Below are 19,777 nucleotides of genomic sequence, written 5' to 3'. Positions count from 1 at the left end.
TATTTATTTACCTACAACAGGCTTCCCTCCTCATTTTGTGTTATTTTAATTCATGATAACAACAACAATAACAAATAAAATAAAACTCTGGCCTTCTCTGAACCCTTTTGGAGGGACCAAGTGGTGGCAGTCTTGGGTATGTTGCGTTCTGTGAGCTGGTGGGGCGGAGGCCTCGAGAGTCCAGAACAGGAAATGGGCTATGGAAGTCCAGGGAGGCCCGTCCACCTGCCAGCAGTTGAGAGTCAGCTGAATTTTGGATTATTTGGCATGCTGGAAACCACTTTTCTACAGCGCTTGATCATCACCTAGTCATTTAGATAGGATGTTGGAATAGTTACCAGCTTTTTATTGTAATAAGGGAAATACGTGGAGCTAATCAAGAGGAAGGCACCTGAAATAAGAGAGTGCAACAACAATGCATTTAGAAAACATTTCCAGGTGCTGGCAAGAGTGTTAGCATTCAAGAAAGAGTGCTTAAAACATATGAAAGGTTGTATGAGGTCAGGAGCAAGCACTTCTTTTCCGTTTGCACAGAAGTGCCAAGGACAGGAAATGAATGTGCACCACAGCAGCAGAGCCTCTAATTAGACCTTGAGAAGGACTTCCTGGCTGGAGGACTTATTGGTCCGCAGTGTTGGCTGTTAAGCAAGGTGGAGAAATCTGTGCTGGGAACCCGAGGAGCACGCCTCCTTATCTGCGGGTTCACATAAAGCCCTGGGAAAGATGTGGGTGTGTCAGAAATGACGTCTTTGACTCCTGGCTGGTGGCCCGTGATCCCACATTCCCTGGAATGATGACAGAAGGGCATCTTCCCTGCTCCATCATGATCCCCAGTAGCAAACTGAAGCACAAGGAGAGAGTGAAGAGAGCCTTGGTCCGAGGGTCAGCAGAACCAGATTTGACCCAGGTGTGGCCCTGATTCCAAGCACGTCTGCAGAATGAGGTGTTGAGCTACACAGAGTTCCCTGAGCCTCCCTAGAAATCCCTTTAATTGCTCACATTCTGTGCCTCCATGAAATGATCAGCTGGATCTAAATAGCTGCTAAGCGTAGCAGCAGGGCTGGCTTTTCCTGTTTCCTCCGCTGTCCCCCGCCCACCCGGACACCTGTGTCAACCTGCAGACCAGGCATATCGGTGCCAACATTGATGCTGATCCGAGGGATGACCCTGGAGGTGGAGGAGAAGATCCTCAGACACTCCAGGTGCCTCTGGCCTACAGAAAGGGTAGAAGGAGTTTCCTGCCAGTCATCTTGGTGCCCTCCAGTGAATTACAGTATTTGGTTCTGGACCAATTTTCAAAGTCATTAGCGCAAATGCCATCTTGGTAAAAGGGCCTAGATTTTTAAGTAGCTTCCATGGAAATGTAAAAAACATCATTTTTTTTTTTTACTTTTCATGATGCTACTCACCATTCAGTCAGTATTTTTTGAGCACCTGCTGTGAGCTCAGCAGACATACATGAGCTGGAGCCTCCTGGCCCTCTACTTGTTTGTGGAGGAGAGGTTAGTTAACAAGAAACAGGGTGAAGACATACAAGATAAATCCCTGTAGTGAGGTCCTGATCACAGGTACCCCAGCCACGGTGGCCCATGTGGGTAAGGAGAGGTCTTGAAGGACGTGGGTCTAGATCTGTGGCTTCAGGAATGGGCCGGATGTTGAACAGGTTCAAGGAAGAGGGAGGGCACAGTAGAGAGAGATGATGTCAGCAAAGGCTTGAAGTTGGGCATAGCTTTGGGATGTTAGGGCGACAGAAGAGAGCCCAGGTAGTGTGGAGGTTAGTGCTGAGTGTTACCAGCGTCTTGGGGACTGAGGATGGTGAATGTGGGAGTGTCTGTATGCTAAGGCTGGGATGTTGGAACTCCTGTCCAACCCAACCCCTCTTGTGTGCCTTCTTGTCTGTCTGATAATGTTCTCTGGTCATTTCATACAGGTAAAGTCTGTCTCCCTGTCTTTGTCAGGAAAGCCTAGGTAAGGCTGTAGTAACAAACAACCCCAAATCTCAGTAACTTAACACAACACATCAGGATGAAGCTTGATGGAGCAGTTAACTCAGACAACTTAAGTAGTTGTCTGAGAGTGGAAAAAGAGGTCTGGAGGAGCTCACATTGGCAATTCAATGCCTGAGCCCCTTGTTGACCAGTAGTCACAGGGTCCCATCCAGCCAGAAACACACTAAGAAGTATAATCCTACTAAGTGCCTGAAATGGGGAAAAAACAGAACTATTTGGTGACCGCTAGAATGACTGTCACATGCCCCAACTCTAGTAGAAGCTCACCAGAGGCTGGGGCTGACCTTTTCTTCGTCTCACCTCCATCAAATCTACAGCTAAGCATGACTCGAGTGAGCTCTAGAGACATGTGGGCTTCACATTATGAGGTCTCAGGATGGCAAGAAGCTCAGAAGTTACCTGATCCAACCCCCTCCCTGCAGTGTAGGAACCCCATCATGTGGCTATTGAGCTGCTGGACATTTCCAGTAATGGGGAGCTCACTGCTTCAGAAGCCATCCCAGGACAATTGTTGAGCAGCTCCATTTGATAAAAATGTCTTTCTGTGACTTTCTTATAATGCCAGCTGTTGGTTTCAGTTTTATTCCTTTGTCCCTAGCTGTTTAGTCTCTCCTGCAGCAGCCAACCATTGCAAGTCTTCTTTGAATGCTAAATATTCTCATTCCTGCAGCTATTTCTCTTTTGTCATGGTTAGTTCATTCCTCTGTGTATTAATTTGTTCTTTCATCCACTGATCCAGTCAGTGAATCATCACTGAGGGCCGCCAGTGTGTCAGGCACTGTTCTTTCATCCACTGATCCAGTCAGTGAATCATCACTGAGGGCCGCTAGTGTGTCAGGCACTATGCTAGGAACTGAGGATTGAGAGTCCTGGCTGAGCTGAGAAAGTCCAGTTTACACGGAGATTAGAGCAGGGAGGACAGACACGCCACGGCATTAAGAAGTCTGGACTATGATAAGATGATTCTTGGGTCCTGTCCTCTCCTGGGTATCCCCTTCTGGAAGCAATAATTGTTCACTCTAATTCCTGTCACTGTGCCTCCCAGAACTGAACACACTCCTGCTAGTGTGAGCTGAATATTGCAATCTCAGCTGCTCCCAACATGTGAGACTCCTCCCCCACCCCGAAAATGCCTTCCATCTCTATCCTCGAGGTGCCTTCTGGCTCCAGCTTACTTGGAGGAACAGGATTCAACACTTACCAAACAACATCAATAATTGACTTTTATAGGAAGAGCAGTTGGCAGCTCTTCCTTGAGCATCTGCTCTATATATAATGAGCTGTGTGGCTTGGTCTCTGCCCTCAGAGAACCTCCAGTCTGCTTAGAGAAATAGAGTCGTTCTCATGTGAAAAAGCAGTAACCCACAGCAGCATGTGAGCACAGGGAGAAGTAGACTGGTGTCTGCAGAGGGAACTTGCTTTCTGACAGGAGAGGGAAGATATACAGGCCTGTGGGAGGAGGTGCCATGTTGTTACGGAAATAGCGTTGGATTGGGGGTTAGGAGACATGGGTTTTAACATATCAGTAACTACATTAGATGCGCATGGTCTAAATATATTAATTAAAAGGCAGAGATTGGCAGGGTGGATTTAAAAACATGACCCAATTATGTGCTGTTGAAAGAAATTCACTTCAGGTATAATGATACGGACAAGTTGAAAATGATAGAAAAATAAGTATAATGCAAACATTAATCAAAGGAAAGCAGGAGTGTCTACATTATCAGAGAAGGCAGACTTCAAAGAAAAAAAAATTACTGGAGACAGAGAGGTACATCATATAATGATAAAAAGGTCAGAGCACCAAGAAGACATAGAAATCTCAATGTGTACCCACCAAAGAGCAAGGTTGCAAAGTATTTGAAGCAAAAACTGATAAAACTGAAAAGAGAAATAGACAAATCCAAAATTATAGTTGGAATATTCAGCAATATATAAAAAGAATTATACACCATGGCCAGTGGCATTTATTCCAGGGATGCAAGGCTGGTTCAATATTCAAAAATCAACCAATCTAATCCAGCATATTAATGGGCTATCAAAGAAAAATCACATGATAATATCAATTTATGCAGAAAAAGCATTTGACAGAAATCAATACCCATTCATGGTAAAAACTTTCAGAAAAATATGAATAGAGGGGAATTTCCTCAACTTGATAAAGAACATCTATTAAACACCAATAGCTCAGCTAGCATTATACTTTATGGTGAAATACTGAATGCTTTTTCCCTAAGACTGGGAACAAGGCAAGGATATCGGCTCTTACATGTTCTGTTCAACATGGGGCTGGAAGTTCTAACTAGTGAAATAAGGCAAAAAAAGAAAAAGCATACAGATGGAAAGGAAGAAATAAAACCGTTTGTATTTACAGATGACATGATCATTTACAAAGAAAGTTCCAAGGAATCTCAAAACAACTCCTAAAACTAAGATGAGAGTTCCATACAAAACCAATTGTGTTTCTAAATAATAGCTATGGACACACGGCTACCAAAATTAAAAGTACAATACCATTAAAAATCATTCAAGAAATGATATAGTTAAGTGTAAGTCTAACAAAACATGCACAGAACTTGTATGCTAAACACTACACAACTCTGATGAAAGAAATCAAAGATCTAAATAAATTGAGTAAATGGATTGGAAGACAACATAGAAAAATGTCAATTTTCCCCAAATTGATACAGTTTTAACACAATTCCTATCTAAACTCCATCAATATTTTTGTGGTTATAGAAAAGATTATTCAAAACTTTATATGAAAAGACAAAGAAATTAGACTAGCTAAAAACTTTTTAAAGAATAAAGTGGTAAGAATCAGTCTACCTGACTTCAAGACTTATTATATAGCCCCAGTAATCAGAACTGTATGATGCTGTTAGAGGAATAGACACAGATCAATGGAACAGAATAGAGAACCCAGAAATAGACCTGTACAAATATGCCCAATTAATTTTTGATAAAGGTACAAAAGCAGTTCACTGGAGGAAAGGCAGACTTTTCAACAAATGGTGCTGGAGCAATTGAACATCTGTAGGGAAAAAAGAAACCTTGACCTAAGTTTCACCCTTTGTACAAAAATGAACTCAAAATGGATTATGGACAAATGTAATTGGAAAATCATAAAATTTTTGGACAAAAACATGGGAGGAAATTTTGGGGCTCTATATCTAGGCAGAGGATTCTTAAACTTGACACCAAAAGCATGATCCATAAAAGGAAAAATTGATAAATTGGACCTAATTAAAATTAAAAGCTCTTGCTTTGTGAAAGACCCTGTAGCAAGGGGGAAAAGACTAGCTACAGAATGGGAATAGTATCTAGAATATATGAAGAACTCTCAAAACTCATCAGTAAAAACACAACCATTCATTTTTTAAATGGGCAAAATACATGAGGAGTCTTTTCACCAAGAGGATATATGGATAGCAGATAAACACATGAAAAGTTGCTCAACATCATTAGTCATTAGGGAAATGCAAATCAAAACTACAACATGATATCATTACGCACCTATCAGAATGACTAAAGCAAAAAAAGTAGTGACAATATCAAGTGCTGGAGGATGCCCAGATACTGGATCATACATATGTTGTCAATGGGAATGTAAAATGGTACAGCCATTCTGGAAACAGTTTGTCAGCTGCTTAACAGCATGCAACTACTGTATGCCCTATCAATTGCACTCCTGGGCATTTATCTCAGAGAAATGAAGGCTTATGTTCATGCAAAACTTGTACACAAATGTTTATATAGCTTATTCAACAGTCCAAAACTCGAAACAACCCAGGTGACCTTTGCCTAGTGAATGGTTAAGCAAACTGCAGTTCATCCATACCATGGCTTGCTAGTCACTAATAAAAAGAAACGAACTATTGATTGATACATCGACAACCTGGATGCATCTCCAGAGAGTTATGTTGAATGAACAAAAGTCAATCCCAAAAGGTTAACATACAGTTTGATTCCATTTATATAACATTCTTGTAATGGCCAAATGATAGAAACAGAGAATAGGTTAGTGGTTACCAGGGGTTAAGGAGAGGATGGGGGCAGGAGGAGGGGAGTGTGACCATAAGAGGATGATCTGTACTTGACTGTATAAATGTCAATATCCTGTTTGCAATATTATAGTGTAGTTCAGTAAGATATTTAGGAGAAACTGGGTAATGTGCCCAAGGGACCTCTCTGTATTATTTCTTACAATTGAATGTGAATCTACAATTATCTTAAAATGAAGTTTAATTTCAAGGAAAGTTCAGAACCTTTTGTTCCGTCAGAATCTTAGATGGAAATACCACATAGAAAACAGAAATGGGGCAGAACTGCTTGGTTGATTCAGGGCCTGGAGCCCACCTTCTCCCCCTCCCCACCCCCCATTGCTCTGGAGCACCTCTGCAGAATTTCCGGCTCACTCCCTGGATCAGATGATTCCTCAGAGCCTTTCCTGCCCTGGCCTCCTGTGGTTCTTAGACCGGCTCTCCCAGGGAGGAAATCCCTGGGGACTGGGGAGTTCAAGGAAGGCTTCCTAGTAGTGGGGTGAGGGAGCCTTGGAGGATGGAAAGGTGTTGGAAGGTGGAACCTTGATTTCCCCAACCTTCTAGAAGCTTTTCTCTGCACAGGCTGGGGTCAGTGGAGTGGATCCCCATTATTTCAGCAGACACTGGACAGGTAGTCAGCCGGAAGCAGCCCCTGGCATGGCCCACTCCAGGACAGGTTCCTGTAACATGGCCCATTTAAAACCTAAATCACAAACCCAGTTAACCCAAAGAGAGTGTTGTGGGCAGAAAGGTTTGGCTTAGGAGAAATGCATGCAGTTATCTGCTGCCATCCTTGTCTGTCACCTCTCCCTGGCCTTTGTGTCTTAGTTAGAAGACGAAGGTGGCACAGTTCAAGGGGCGGGATGGACAGACCCAGCAGTCCCAGAGTGACAGGAGTGGCCTCTCCTGTTCCTGAACTCAGCTCTGGTGCCACCCAAGAAACTGCACTGGTCTCTGCCCTGCCACTCTCCTGCCTCAAAGGCCCTTCTGTTGTGGGGGAATTAAAATGTTGGGGGTCTCTGCTCATTTCCACCAGCTCGTGGGGTGCTGTCCTTGGTGCTGATTTATTTTTTGGCCAATGCAGGACTGTTTCTCCTTGGACCCTGCCTTGCTGTACCACCTCCCTCTGCACTTGTCATCTCACTTCCCCTCTGATCAGGCAGGTGCAAGTCAGCCTCAGAGCCAGGTTTGGTTTGAGCCTAGAGGAGTTTCGGATCCAGCCTGTAGGAGATGACTTTGGGGGTTTTGGTCCCCAGACATTTTGTATGATGTAAAAAACTCTCATAGTGTTCTCATGTGTTGCACCATCCTCCTCAGGAATCACCAGTCAGGTCCAGATGCTCACATACAGATGGGGAAGCCCAGGTGCAAGAGCCTGGGTGACTGTGTGAGACCCCCAGAAGCAGGTGGCAGGTCCAGGCCTGGAATCCTGTTTCCCACTCTCTGTCTGAACCATGCGCTACTTCCAGGAAGTTTTCCCTGGAGTCTCCAGCAGCACTGCCCTCTCCCCCAAAGCCAGCAGCATGGGCAGCATGCCCCTCATCGTGGGACACTTGATTATGTGCCATAATTGTTCCTTCTGTTTCTGCAACTCCCCAGTTGGGCAGGGAGACCTGAGTGGGAGGCCTCAGGCCTCGTGTGGTCCTCACAACCTAGCACTGTGTTAATTCACGTACAAGGGTGACAGATTAGAATGAGGGCCGGGGAGTTGGGGAAGGTGTCCTTAGGGAGAAAGAAGAGAAGTTTTCCCATTGTTTTAAGGGGACCCTCCCACTTAGCTCCCCTGGGAACCCCATGTCCATGAAGCGAGGGAATCCACATTAGGGTCAGGCTTGCCTCTTGGTCCTTGTTGTGGGTTGAGTAGTGTCCCCTAAAATTCATGCCCACCTGTGTTTTAGTTTCCTAGGCTGCTCAAGCAAGTACCATGAAATGGGTTGGCTTAAACAATAGGAATTTATTAGTTTATGATTTTGAGGCTAAAGGAAAGTCTGAATCAAGGCATCATCAAGGCGATGCTTTCTTCCTGAAGATGTGTTCTGGGGCTGGCTGCTGGCGATCCTTGGCTTCTCTGTCACATGGCAGCGTCACTTGGTCTCTCCCTTTTCTTACAGGTTCCGTCAATGTCAAGCTTCCTGTGGCTTTCTCTCTCTCTGTCTGAATTTCATTCCTGTTGTAAAAGACTCCAGTCATAGGATGAAGCCCATCCTGATTGGCCTGGGCCACATCTTAACTGAAGTAGTCTCATCCAAAGGTCCTACTTACAATGGGTGCACACCCACAGGAATGGATTAAATTTAAGAACATGTTTTACTGGGGTGCATACAGCTTCAAACCACCCCAACCTGGAACCCCAGAATGTGGCCTTATTTGGAAATAGGGTCTTTGCAAATGTATTAGTTAAGGATTACGATGAGCTTGTACTGCCCTAAATCCAATGACTGGTATCTTTATAAGTAGAGTTGAGGACACACAGAGGCGTAGAGAAGAAGGCCACGTGGGGATGGAGGCAGGGACCGGACTGATGTGTCTATAAGCCCAGGAACACTGGGGATGGCCAGGAGCCGCTAGAAGTCAGGCAGAGTCAAGGAAGGATTCTTCTCCAGAGCCTTCAGAGGGAGCCTGGCCCTGCCAGCCCTTGATTTCAGGCCTCAAGGCTCCAGAACTGCAAGAGAATAGATTTCTGTTGTTTTAAGCCACTGTATTTTTGGGAATTTGTCACGGCAGCCCTGGGAAACTGATGGCCCTTATGACGGAATGGATGGAATGACATTCTGCAGGGAGAAGGGAAATGGAGTGGGGTCGTGAGCCCTTGAGGAACAGGACACTTCATTGCCTTTTCTCGCTGGTGCCCACACTGGGCCTGGGGCAGCCCAGTCGCTCACTCATGGTGCCACTGCTCTGGGGTTTCGGCTGGTGGCGTGGGGTCGTGGCAGAGGCCAGGGCAGAGAGCAGTCGCCCGGTGCAGCTGGCACAGTGGCAGATACTCTGGGGAGCTCTGGACTGCAGTGTCCTGGCCTTGTCTAGGTGGGCTTCACTTGTGACTCTCCCAATAACAGGGGTGGGGAAGAGAGAGGCCGCCCCTTCCTTGTTCAGCCAAGAATTGTCCATACACATACGTGCATGTGGACAAACAAGAATTGCTATGCAGTTGTGTATTAGTAAAGCGGAAACAGCAGCAAAGAACAGGGTGGTTTATTTTTAACGGCACCTGACTGATGGTTTCCTACTGTTCAGTGACTCTCTCGTTTCTTGATTCATTCACTCATGCCCAGAGGTCCTGTCCTTATACATACAACCCCATACTCCCTCTTTCCTCCACTACAATTTGCAAAGGTGTGCTCAGAGAACCCACATGTTTGTAGGCGATGGATATATACAGCCTCATGGAAACCTCCATGGTCAGGCCAGAACTTACCTCAATAGTTGACAGTATCATGTAGTGGGTAAGAGCCCAACATCAGGGCCACGCCACCTGGGTTCCCATCCTGGGAGCTAGCTCTGTGCCTCAGTTTCCTCATCAATAAGATGGCAGTGATGATACCTGCTGCCTCCTAGGGCTGTAATAACTATAAAGGACTCAGGTCGTGCCTGGCAAAAAGGGAGTTCTTTGTCCATATCTGCTGCAGTCACCCTCTCCTGGCTTCTGTCCTCTGCTGAGCTGGGGGGAGCTGTGCACCCAGTGGGACCCTCTTTGGGCCCCACTCAGAGGTGGCTTCACACTCCCAGCCCATTTTCTTTTGCACATGGTTTAAAGTACTCATTATCCCTCTGTGATCTGTTCTGAGAACAGCATGGCTCACCCGCACCTGGTACCCTCTAATTGCCAGTGACAGGGGCTGCCGTGAAGGATCCAGCAGCGTTTGTGCTGAAAACTATGAACAGAGAAGGGTGATTGTTTTTGTTAACCCTTCTCCCCACCTTGGCCTTTCAACAACCTGGGGGGCAGAGGCTGGGTGATCTTAGGGCTGAGGAGGGGGCTGTGCTCTGGGAAAAGCTGTGGTCACCAGGGCCAAGCGTGAAATTACAAACTGGGGACTGTTCTTTAAGAAGCAGTGAGGTTCTGATGGAGAGCTCTCAGAGCCTGCCCATGGAGCCCACACTAAAGCAAATATTTAATGCATTGTACTAGGTAGTAAGGCCAGGGGGGTGGGTCTAATTGAGGGAGAGAGTTAGCATAGAGAGTGTTAGGTGATTGTTTCCCAAAGAGGGGGTTCTGTGGAACCCTAGTCCTTCAGTTGACTCTGTGGAATAAAAATGGGGGTGGGGGTGGGTGGATTTTTGGCTAAATAAGTTTGGAAAGAGTCAATATGCATCTAAGATCAATAGGCACTGATAAGTTCTGCAATAAAGATTTATTTAACCATTTTTAACTCAGTGTGACCCAAACGTTTGGCTTGGGAGCCTTTTTGAATTTTTCTTTCCTGTGAAATTCTTTTTAACATCCAGAGGAACCAGGACCGTGCTTCTAAAAGCAGGTTCCGTGGGCCACCCCAGATGCACTAAATTTAAACTACCCACTCCCTCACCACTTGGGTGATCCGATGCACCAGGACGTTTGTGAGCCAGTGGATTAGCATTTCTAGAATGCCTTTGGGGAGTTCTGCAGTAGAACATCAAGAATGCCATCAGCCAGGTCACTGTGGAGGTCACAGACGCTGGCGACTGAGGAAACTGCAGGGTCCCAGCAGGGAGGCGGGGCTTGAGCTGGATCCCGACCGAGAGACTTCAGCAGGGTGTGTGCAAAGAGCACGTGCTTGTTCTCTCTGGTTCCAGGAGGAGTACAGTGGCCCAACGGGTCCGAGCATCTTCACAGGCAGGATGCTGTCCGAGCCACACAACCGCCCTGGGAATTACCTTGCATCTTCGTTTCCCAGGGCTGCTGTAACAAACCATCGCAAACCAGGTGCTTAAAACAACAGAAGTGGATTCTCTCGCAGCTCAGGGGGCCAGAGGTCCAAAATTGAGGTGTGGGCAGGGTTAGCTCCTCGTGGAGGCTCCAGAGGCTTCTTCCCCGGCTTCTGGCAACTCCAGCAACCCTCAGCATTCCTTGGCTTGGAGCCGTGACACTCCGGTGGCTGCCTCTGCCTTCGGGTGGCCTTCTCCCCTGTGTGTCCTCTTCTTTCCTTATAAAGACATCAGTCATGGGATTTAGGGTCTACCCCAGTCTAGTAGGATCTCATCTTAACTAATTACATCTGCAAAGGGCCTATTTCCAAAAAAGGCCACATTCTGAGCTTCTGGGTAGACATGACTTTGGGGGTCACTACTCAACCCTCTCTGCCCCGGTCTGCCCCACAGGTGCTGCTCAGGGAGGGCCTGGGGAGAGCCAAGCCCTGCTCTCCTGCTCTGTCCTCAGCCTGACAGCCACCTCTCTGCCTGGGTCCTCAGTGTGAGGGTGGGCTGGGGGTGGGTTGCCATGCGAGGCTCCTGGTGTGGAGTTCCTGCAGTCAGGTTGCAGTCTGCCTGTCTGTGGGTCTGTCCACCGCTTCTACCCCTCTTGCTTCTCTGACTTAACAACACCTGTGGACCAGGTGGTACGTGTGTGTGTTTTGGGGGTTGTGGGGTTTGAGGGTTGGTGGCCAGAACCCAGGAGGGTGTAACGTCCAGGTGTGTTTGTGGCTTCACGGGGTTTGACTGGATCTGAAGCCACGTGCAGTGTTGGGTGACTGGGTGGTCTGCTTCCACCAGGGATGGGCGTTTGAAGCCGTGGGGTTCTGGGTTCAGTTCAGTTGTTGGGGGCAGTGACTCTGGTGCCCATGGGCATTGCCTGGGCCACCACCTCAGCATCAACAAAGGACAACAAAGGAAGGCTCTGCTGGTAAGTCTTCCCACTCGGGGCTGAGACTCAAAGGAGAGGGAGTGTTGCTTCCAAATGCCAGGCCATTTCTCAGGCCCCCGTTGATGAAGGTCTGTGTGCAGTGATTATACATGCCTGTCACATTCCATTGCAACAGACTCGGAGGAAATGTCCAAACTCTTGTTTCGTGCTGCAGTTACTGGATCAAATGCACTACCACTAAGGCGGTCGTTGCCTGCAGCCTGGGAAATGCTTCTGCTGCACCAAGACTTTCATTGTGAACTTCTCCAGAGACCTACCCTCTCACCTATAGGACACGGCCTTCCTGGGGATCCCCTTCCTATTATATTCAGCACAGAGGGAGAGACCCAGTAGCTTCCCCTCTGCATCCCCACTTCAGTAGCCCCAAGAGTCCTCTTCCCTGCCCAGTGCTGTCACCTCTGCCCACCTCCCCCTCCCGGGCTGCTGAGTTGCCCAACTCGAGGGGGCACCATCCACATTATATTCTTTCCCGGAGGTGTGCCCCAGAGCACCCTAGGGTGATGCAAAGATGGGTTCTGGCTCATTGTTCTGCAAAGAGCTCAGGCTCCTGGCACTTCTGTCTCTCAGCCTGGAGAATCAGAGTCGAGTTGCCAGTGAGGAGGGACTGGAGGCAGGAGAAGGGTCAGGAAACTTTTCCATAATCACCCTGAGAACTAACAAAGCTGAACCCTGTGGAAGGGGAGAGGCGAGAACCGCTGTGTGGAGGGTCATGGGCACCGAGATGCACGGGCTGCCATGGGGGGGCCTGGGCGAGAGGGACTGGTGTGTGTTCCCGGGAGTGGGGGAGTGGAACGGGTGGTGAGGCGGGACGAGGACGGAGGGTGGTTTGAGGAGCAGGGTGTTTGCTGGGAGTGGTGTGGAGACCTCTGCACTTAAGAGCAGGATTCGAGTTGTAGATGTCTGTTCAGGACTGTGTCCTCCGGGTGGTTGTAAGGATGGGTGAGAGTTGTGTGGATTGTGGGTGCAGTCTGTAAACTTGGAAGCCCCGGGACGGTACCATGTGAAGGTGGCCTGACTGCTCTGGCTCTCCCGACAGACTGTAGGCCGGCTTTCTGGCTCATCTGCCCACTCACCAGCCGGGCCTTGCAGCCCCCCTCCCTGGCCTCTGTCCTCCACCTCCACATGGAGACAACAGCACCCACCACCGGGCTGTGCTGCAGATGCACAGAGAGGTGTTGAGTATCAACTCGTGCATTCAAAAGCCAGGGGCATTGCTGCCCAAAACTTGTGCTTCACTCTGCCCGTCTTTCCCACCTTCAGCCACTGGGGCCTGTCCCTGACCCCATGACTCTGGAGGCCCAGGGACTGAGGGGTCCCTGCCAGGGCTGCTGCTGCAGGAGAGGCCAAGGCCCGAGTTTGCTGCTTCCCTTAGCCTGCGGGAAATGCTCCTCTTCCAGGCTGTGCCTCTGGTATGTCACTGATGAGGCCCAGGAGGGTTAAGTGACCTGCCAAGGTCACACAGCTCCAGTGTTCTCTCATGACAGCTCCCTTGTTCCCTCCACCCCTGATCATATGCTTCCCCTGCCCTGTTAGCTCCCAGCCACCTCGTGTCTGTGAAGGTTGGAGCCCCTGAGCCCCTTCTGCTGGGAGGCTGGGCCACTTCACCTTTTCACCTGCGCCAGCCTATTTCCCTTTCCTTCAAATTAATTAAAAGCTGGAGCCCACCCTCGCTCTGCCGTCTCTAGGGAGAGAGGTCAGTTTCCTCCATGAGGGGTTGGAGAGCTGAGGCAGGCCGGGGAGGAGGCAGCTGGGGTGGAGAGCTTGCCTCCAAGCTCTGCCCCATTTTGAAGGAAATGAAGAGGACTAAAAGGAAAGCCTAAAACCCCAGACCATGTGGCTTCTTTGTCAAGATGCTGGGTTTTGCATGTTGGGGGAGGAAGAGGAGGGATCGTTGAGCCTGGAGTTCTGGTTCATTTCTAGCCTGGTACTCAGTGCTTTGTATGGAGGAGGCCCGCGGTAAATGCCAGATTCAAACACTCACACACATTTTCTCTTTTCCCCCAGGAGCTTAGCGTTGTCCATTTGTACTTGGCTTGGCAGGTGCTGGGGGGATGCTGGCCGTGTCCTTGAGTGGGATGGGCTGGCTTGGTGGGCCGTAGTGAGGACAGCAGGGGAAGTGCAGTCGGGGAGGTCAGAGACCACCAGCCTGAGCCAGCCTGGTCTGTGCTTGTCTTCCCATTACTCTCTTTGCAAGGCCCGGGAGACTCAGGCCCCCAGGTACTTTCTTTGTACGAAGTACAAAGGTTCAAAGGACATGAGAAGGGCACTGGGGAGTTGTCCGCTGGCTGTGGGAGGGAGGGACGTGGAGGTCTGTCCTCACCAAGGGAGTTTGTAGGCGAGGTGAATGGTTGATCACTGAGGAGCACCTGCAGGTCCCCCAGGAGGCCCTGATGAGGACCAAGAGTGGGTGATGTTGGAGACCACCAGCTCACCAGCTCTGGGGTCCCTCGATGCACATTCTCCAGCCCCACCATGCTCCCTGTGCAAACAGAAGGCCTTAGTGTTACCCAGAACGCCCGCTGTGTCCTGCTATGGTATCTTTCTACACACCATTCCCTCTGCTGGCCTGACCCTGTGAGTCCTTTAATCCCCTGCTCAGGGGTTCTTCCTGAGTCCTTCCCCGGCCTCAGGAGAATTGCCATGCTTTGGTCCTGCTGCAGCACCATGAAGCAGAGCACAGATCACGCTGTGCTGGATTGACTTACTGTGGGTGTGTCATCCCATATCATGATTTGAGGGTGGGGTTTCTGACTTCTTCACCTTTTATCCTCAGCATCAGCCCCAGCCTAGGCACTGGTAAGTGCGCAAAAGAAGATCAGCCAACATATGAGCAAGTAGAGCTGAGGGATGATGGGTCCAGGGACAGATTAGTCAGAGCCGATGCCCATGGAATCAGACCCAGCAGGAGGTCCTGAGTATGAGGACTGGGTCTGCACAACACACAGAGAGAAGAGGGTGCCGAAGTGTACAGCTCGATGGATCACCACAAACTGAACACTCCCGTGTAGCTGGCACCCAGATCAAGAAAACAAGCATTACCAGCCCCCCACAGGGGCCAGGGCCCCCTTCCAGAGTCTGTCAGATTTCCATCACCATACATTAGTTAGTTTGCCTGTTCTTGAACTTTTTACAAATCGTATCATGTAGTTGGTACTATTCTGTATCTGGATTCTTTTGCTCCAGATTGTGTTTGTGGAATTCGTTGGTGTCATTGCATATTGTTTGAGTTTGTTTATTCTCATCACTGGGTAGCATTCTAATATGCAGACATTCCACAGCTGGTTTATCTGGTCGGCTGTTGGTAAGCACTGGGGTGGTTTCCAGTTTGGGACTATTGTGAACAGTGCTGCTGTGACACCTTTGTGTGCATGTCTTTAGGTGAGTGTGTGTGCATGTTTCTGTTGTGTTTATACCTGAAAGTGAATTCCCGTGTCATAGAGCATGCCCATGCTTGGCTTTAGTGGATATGGAAATACCATTTTTAAAGGGCATGATGATGGAAAGCACACTGAAGGGATAAGGAGGGATGGATGGCATCAGGAGGGAAGGCAGGGGGTTGGAGGACTTGTCAAGAAAACCATCAGCCAAAGGGCAGAGAAACCAAATCTTAGATGCTGGATCAAGTGAAGAGTTTTCTGTCTGTGGGGGGAAGGGGGGTGATCATGTAGGAAGCATTGGGAGAGGGAGACCAGAGAGGGTTGGCTTGGTGAAAAATTCAGTCGCTGGTGTAGCCTTGGTCGTTGGCGGCTTCTCAGCTCTGTATAATGTTGAGGAGTGGGCTTAACTCCAAATGAAGTCAACCCCTCCACCCAGACTCCCCAGTGTGCTTGGCCCTGCAGAGCTCCTGCCTGGGAAGAAGCCACTGCCGTCAGGCTGGCGATGGTGGTGGCTTGTCAGCAGGTCGTACAGAGCCCCTGATGGGTGCAGAGGCTTGGAAGAGAAAGCCATGTGCTGGGGGCAGCTGAGGCCTGGATCGTTCCCGTTCCTGACTGCACACCTCTGTAAAACACTGTGGAAACGAGGGTCCTTGCCCGGGGGTGGGGGGTGGGTAGGAGGCCTCTGCAGAGTCCTCCTGACTCTTAGTGGGTGCCCCTGTTAGCTGGGACCCTCACCCCAGTGTGCCCAGGATGACTGGACGATGAGGGAAGGGAAGTCTCTGCAGCCCTCTCCAGGATCGGGCCCTCTTGTTTCCATGTCCTGGCTGAGCAAGTAATACGCCCTCTGCCACCTCCCGTCTCTTCCAGAACGGCAGCAAAGACCATTCTCTGGACATGCTGGGCACAGACATTTGGGCTGCCAACACCTTTGACTCCTTCAGGTAAGTGCCTCTTCCTCCCAGAAGATCCCAGAAAAGTTCTCATTTTCATTGACAGTTAATAAAGTTATTCATGCAAAAGTGTATATGACAGAACACTGCTCTTTTTTATTTTATTTGTACTTTTTGTCCTGGGATATGGGTTTTAAATGGACATTGTACCAGCTTCACTAAAATAAACAAGATATTTGTGTAAAAAAAAAAAAAACCCGGTGGAAGTTGACTTCTTTCTTCCCCACTGACTTGTGTTGTCTACCTCAGAGGTGCTATGTCACCGTTTTATTTCCCGTCCGATGCTCTAGTGTCATGTTTTTGGCCCCCTTTCTCTCTCCGGCCTCTCTCAGATGTAAGTGTGGAAACAAACCGTTTTGTGGGGCTGCTGCAGTGTAAGCGCCAGCCCCGCACCTGCGTTTTGTAAGCATGCATTGCCACGCAGCCGGTTTGAAGAGACATGGAGCCTCCTGCCCCACTGTCTGTGGGCACAGAGCTGATCCTCAGGGTTTATTCTGAGTGAGGGGTCCCTGTCTGGCCCCTGCCCTTGCCTGCCTCTTTCTGAGGATGCTTCCCTGCCCGGGCCCAGCCTGGGGTGCCTGGTCCCATCAGTTAACGGGGCTCGTCAACCCCTTCCTTGTTTTTCTCGCCCTCGCCCTCTAGTGGTGCCACCTGGGATCTGCAGCCTGAAAAGCTGGACTTCAGCCAGTTCCACCGGAAGCTCCGACACATGCCCAAGCAGCCCCTGCCACACATCGACCGTGAAGGGTAAGGGGCGGCTGGGAGGCAATGGCAGGTTAGGGTGGTGGGTGGTGGCTGCACCAGAGCACTTGAGGAGACAGAGGGTGGCCTTTCCCTTGGCAGGCAGACTCCCTGTAGCCCCAGATGCACACAGATGGCTGATGTGCCGGGAGGCTTTCCCTCTCGGCCCACAGCTGCAGACTCACCGGCCTACCTCTGGAATCCCTCCACCCTTCACAGCCCATGCTGCCCGCTTTCCTTCCCAACCATCCACAGTGAACCACAATCATCTAGTGCAGTGGTTCTCAAACTTGAGCATGCATTCAAATCACCTGGAGGCTGGTTAAAGCTCAGACCCGCTGGGCCTGAGCCTCGGGAGAAGCCTGAGAATTTGCATTTCCAGCAAGTTCCCTGGTGACGCTGACGTTGCTGGTTCAGGGACCACCCTTGGAGAACCAGTGGTCCAGGGCTAGATTCCTCTCTGGCGGGTGTGAGAGGAGAGCAGTTGTTGCGGGGGAGTTGCCTGGGAAAGGCCTTGGGACACAGATGGCATTTCCCTGGGCAGTGCCAGTCTCTCCTGTGCGTCTCCTGAGATCACAGAGATAGTGAAACCCGTGGGGAAACTGAGGCGCAAGGATAGACGTGATGGCACTGCCTTAACTGACTGAAGGAATCCCATGGGGAATGTGTGTTGAAGCCAAGCTTTCCAAATGTGTCTGCACCTGTTAACCCCAAAATAACTTCATTAACAAAAATACTTGGCCATAGCAATGGATTCCTATCCATGGGAGGGATGATCCCCCTCTGCAGAAGGGTGCTGCTCCTTCTGGGCCAGGCTTTCCGACCCACCAGGAGCCTGCCAGGTTTGCTGAGGGTCGCCTGGGGTCTCCCATAGACACGTGGCTGTGGCCAAATCCTGTCTCTCCTGGCTCCCTGAGGAGTCTGGGTGCGGTATCCTGTGGCCTCCTGGTGGCCAGGCCGGGAACTGCATCTCCTCCGAGTCCTGTCCTACTGGAGGGGGCCGGGAGGAGGCCTCCAGGCGCGCAGCTGTCACGCGGTATCCTGGGAAGCAGAGGACCACTCAGTTGCCAAGGCTTCCTGCAGCCTGTGTTTCCATGGAGGGACAAGAATCAGAGAAGGCTGTTGCCTTGGCAACCCTGTTGGCAGCAGTGACTCAGCTGGTCTGTAGCAACCTTCTGCCCTCAAACCTGCAGCCCTCCAGGGAATTCTGAGCTCCAAGCCAGGGTGGGCCTCGGGGCACAGGAGCCCTCCCTGCACACTGCTGCTGCGGGGAGGTGGAGAGGCCATGCCTGGGTGGTGCTGGGCCCTGGTCTGTGCTCAGTGAGCGGACGCTGCCTCTGAGGGGCACTGTGCCCACACGGCATGGGGGAGGGGCCCCAGCCATTCCAGGCCCCCCGTCGCCCTCCTCCCACTGCCCTGGCATGTGCAAAACACGGGATTTTCATAGGCCAGCCCGTCTCTGCCAGGCACATTTATGAGAAGATGATTGGACGTTTCTAGACTTTCTTCCTTGTCTGTATAAACCAGCACATTAACCAGGGGCCCAAGAGTTTTCTCTCCCCTCAGGGCTGTCCCACCCCAGTTCCTCCTGCCCAGACCTGAGCTGTCCTTCCATTCTCCCCTCTCCGGCTCCAGCTTGGCCCTTTACCCACCTTTCCGCCCCTCCCCACACCCTACTCAGCACAGTTCCCTGCTTGCAACACATTTTGTTCTTAGCTCCAGGCCTGGGCCTGTGACCCTCCCTGTGCCCGGGTGGAACCCTCCTCCAAACTCTCTGTGCTTGGCACCTCACAGCTCACCCAAGGCGTCTCCAGCAGAGAAGCCATCCTCCCTGCCTCGCCCAAGGCGCATCCAGACACTGCTCCTGGGTCCCTGTGGCGCCCCTGCTGGTCCCTGATGCTGCACTGCCCACCCCACAACTGGAGGGCTGGATTGCTGGGCAGATCCCTGACAGCAGGGCGGGGTCCAGTTCCTGCCTTGTTTACACCTGGGGCCAGCACTAGCCCAGAGCCTAGCACAGAAGTACCTGCTGAATGGAGACGTGAACGACTGATTGAGGGCTTAGGTCACGGCCTCACACCGCTCTTGCACCAAAGCCTTTGGGCTTCTCAGCCTCTGGATTCCAGGGCTCCTTGGTCTGTAGGACATTTATGATGCTCATCCAGGCTGCCCACCCTTCAGATGAGCTTAGGGCTTGTTCTGCTAAGAACTCTGAGCTGTCTGAGGGCAAGAACCACGTCTCATTTAATTCCAGTGATGCCAGGGGAGCTAGAAGTGGCTGAAAACATAGGAGATGCTTGGCAAATACTTGAACAAATGAACTCATTACTCTGAAATGTGGGAGCTGCATTAGTTCTGCAGTGGCAAATGCTGCCACCAACTTTTTGGGTGGCCCTCACCATACCTGGGTCAAAAATAATTAGTCAATAGCTATTGATAATAATAATTAACTAATAATACTTATCATGTGCTGGCCATGTGCCAGTCTCTGTTCTCAGCACTTCCTTTGTGTTACCTTGTTTTAAACTCACCACCTCCCGGGTTGGGGGTAGGAACTATCATCACCTCCACTCTGACGGATGAGGAAACTAGGACACTGGAATTGGGTAACTTGCCCGAGGCTGGGATTTGAACCCAGGCACTTTGACTCCAGAGCCTGTCATGGTCCCATCCCTCTTCCCTAACAATGACACTGATAATAGTGGGAGAAGTAGTACTGTGGGGAAATACAGCAGCCAACCTTTAGGTGGGGCTTACTACACACCTGGCACAGTTCTAAGCATTGAGATGAATGAATTAATTTGGTCCTCCAACCACC

The 19,777-nt window shown here is 50.1% G+C and overlaps 1 protein-coding gene across 4 annotated transcripts in view; it reads left to right on the top strand.

Moving 5' to 3' along the window:
- The window catches only part of CTIF (cap binding complex dependent translation initiation factor), a 320,346-nt gene that overhangs the window by 102,521 nt on the left and 198,048 nt on the right, over positions 1–19,777 (top strand). For all 4 annotated transcript variants that reach the window (XM_037805811.1, XM_037805810.1, XM_037805809.1 and 1 more), the window contains 2 exons: positions 16,136–16,209; positions 16,861–16,965. In XM_037805811.1, coding sequence (XP_037661739.1) covers positions 16,136–16,209; positions 16,861–16,965 — 179 coding nt within the window. The remainder of the gene's footprint in view (positions 1–16,135; positions 16,210–16,860; positions 16,966–19,777) is intronic.

This window comes from Choloepus didactylus, chromosome 16 (assembly GCF_015220235.1).
Source record: "Choloepus didactylus isolate mChoDid1 chromosome 16, mChoDid1.pri, whole genome shotgun sequence".
NCBI classification, from domain to species: domain Eukaryota; kingdom Metazoa; phylum Chordata; class Mammalia; order Pilosa; family Megalonychidae; genus Choloepus; species Choloepus didactylus.
Note: the sequence above shows the minus strand (reverse complement) of the source record. Positions and strands in the feature narration are given on the sequence as shown.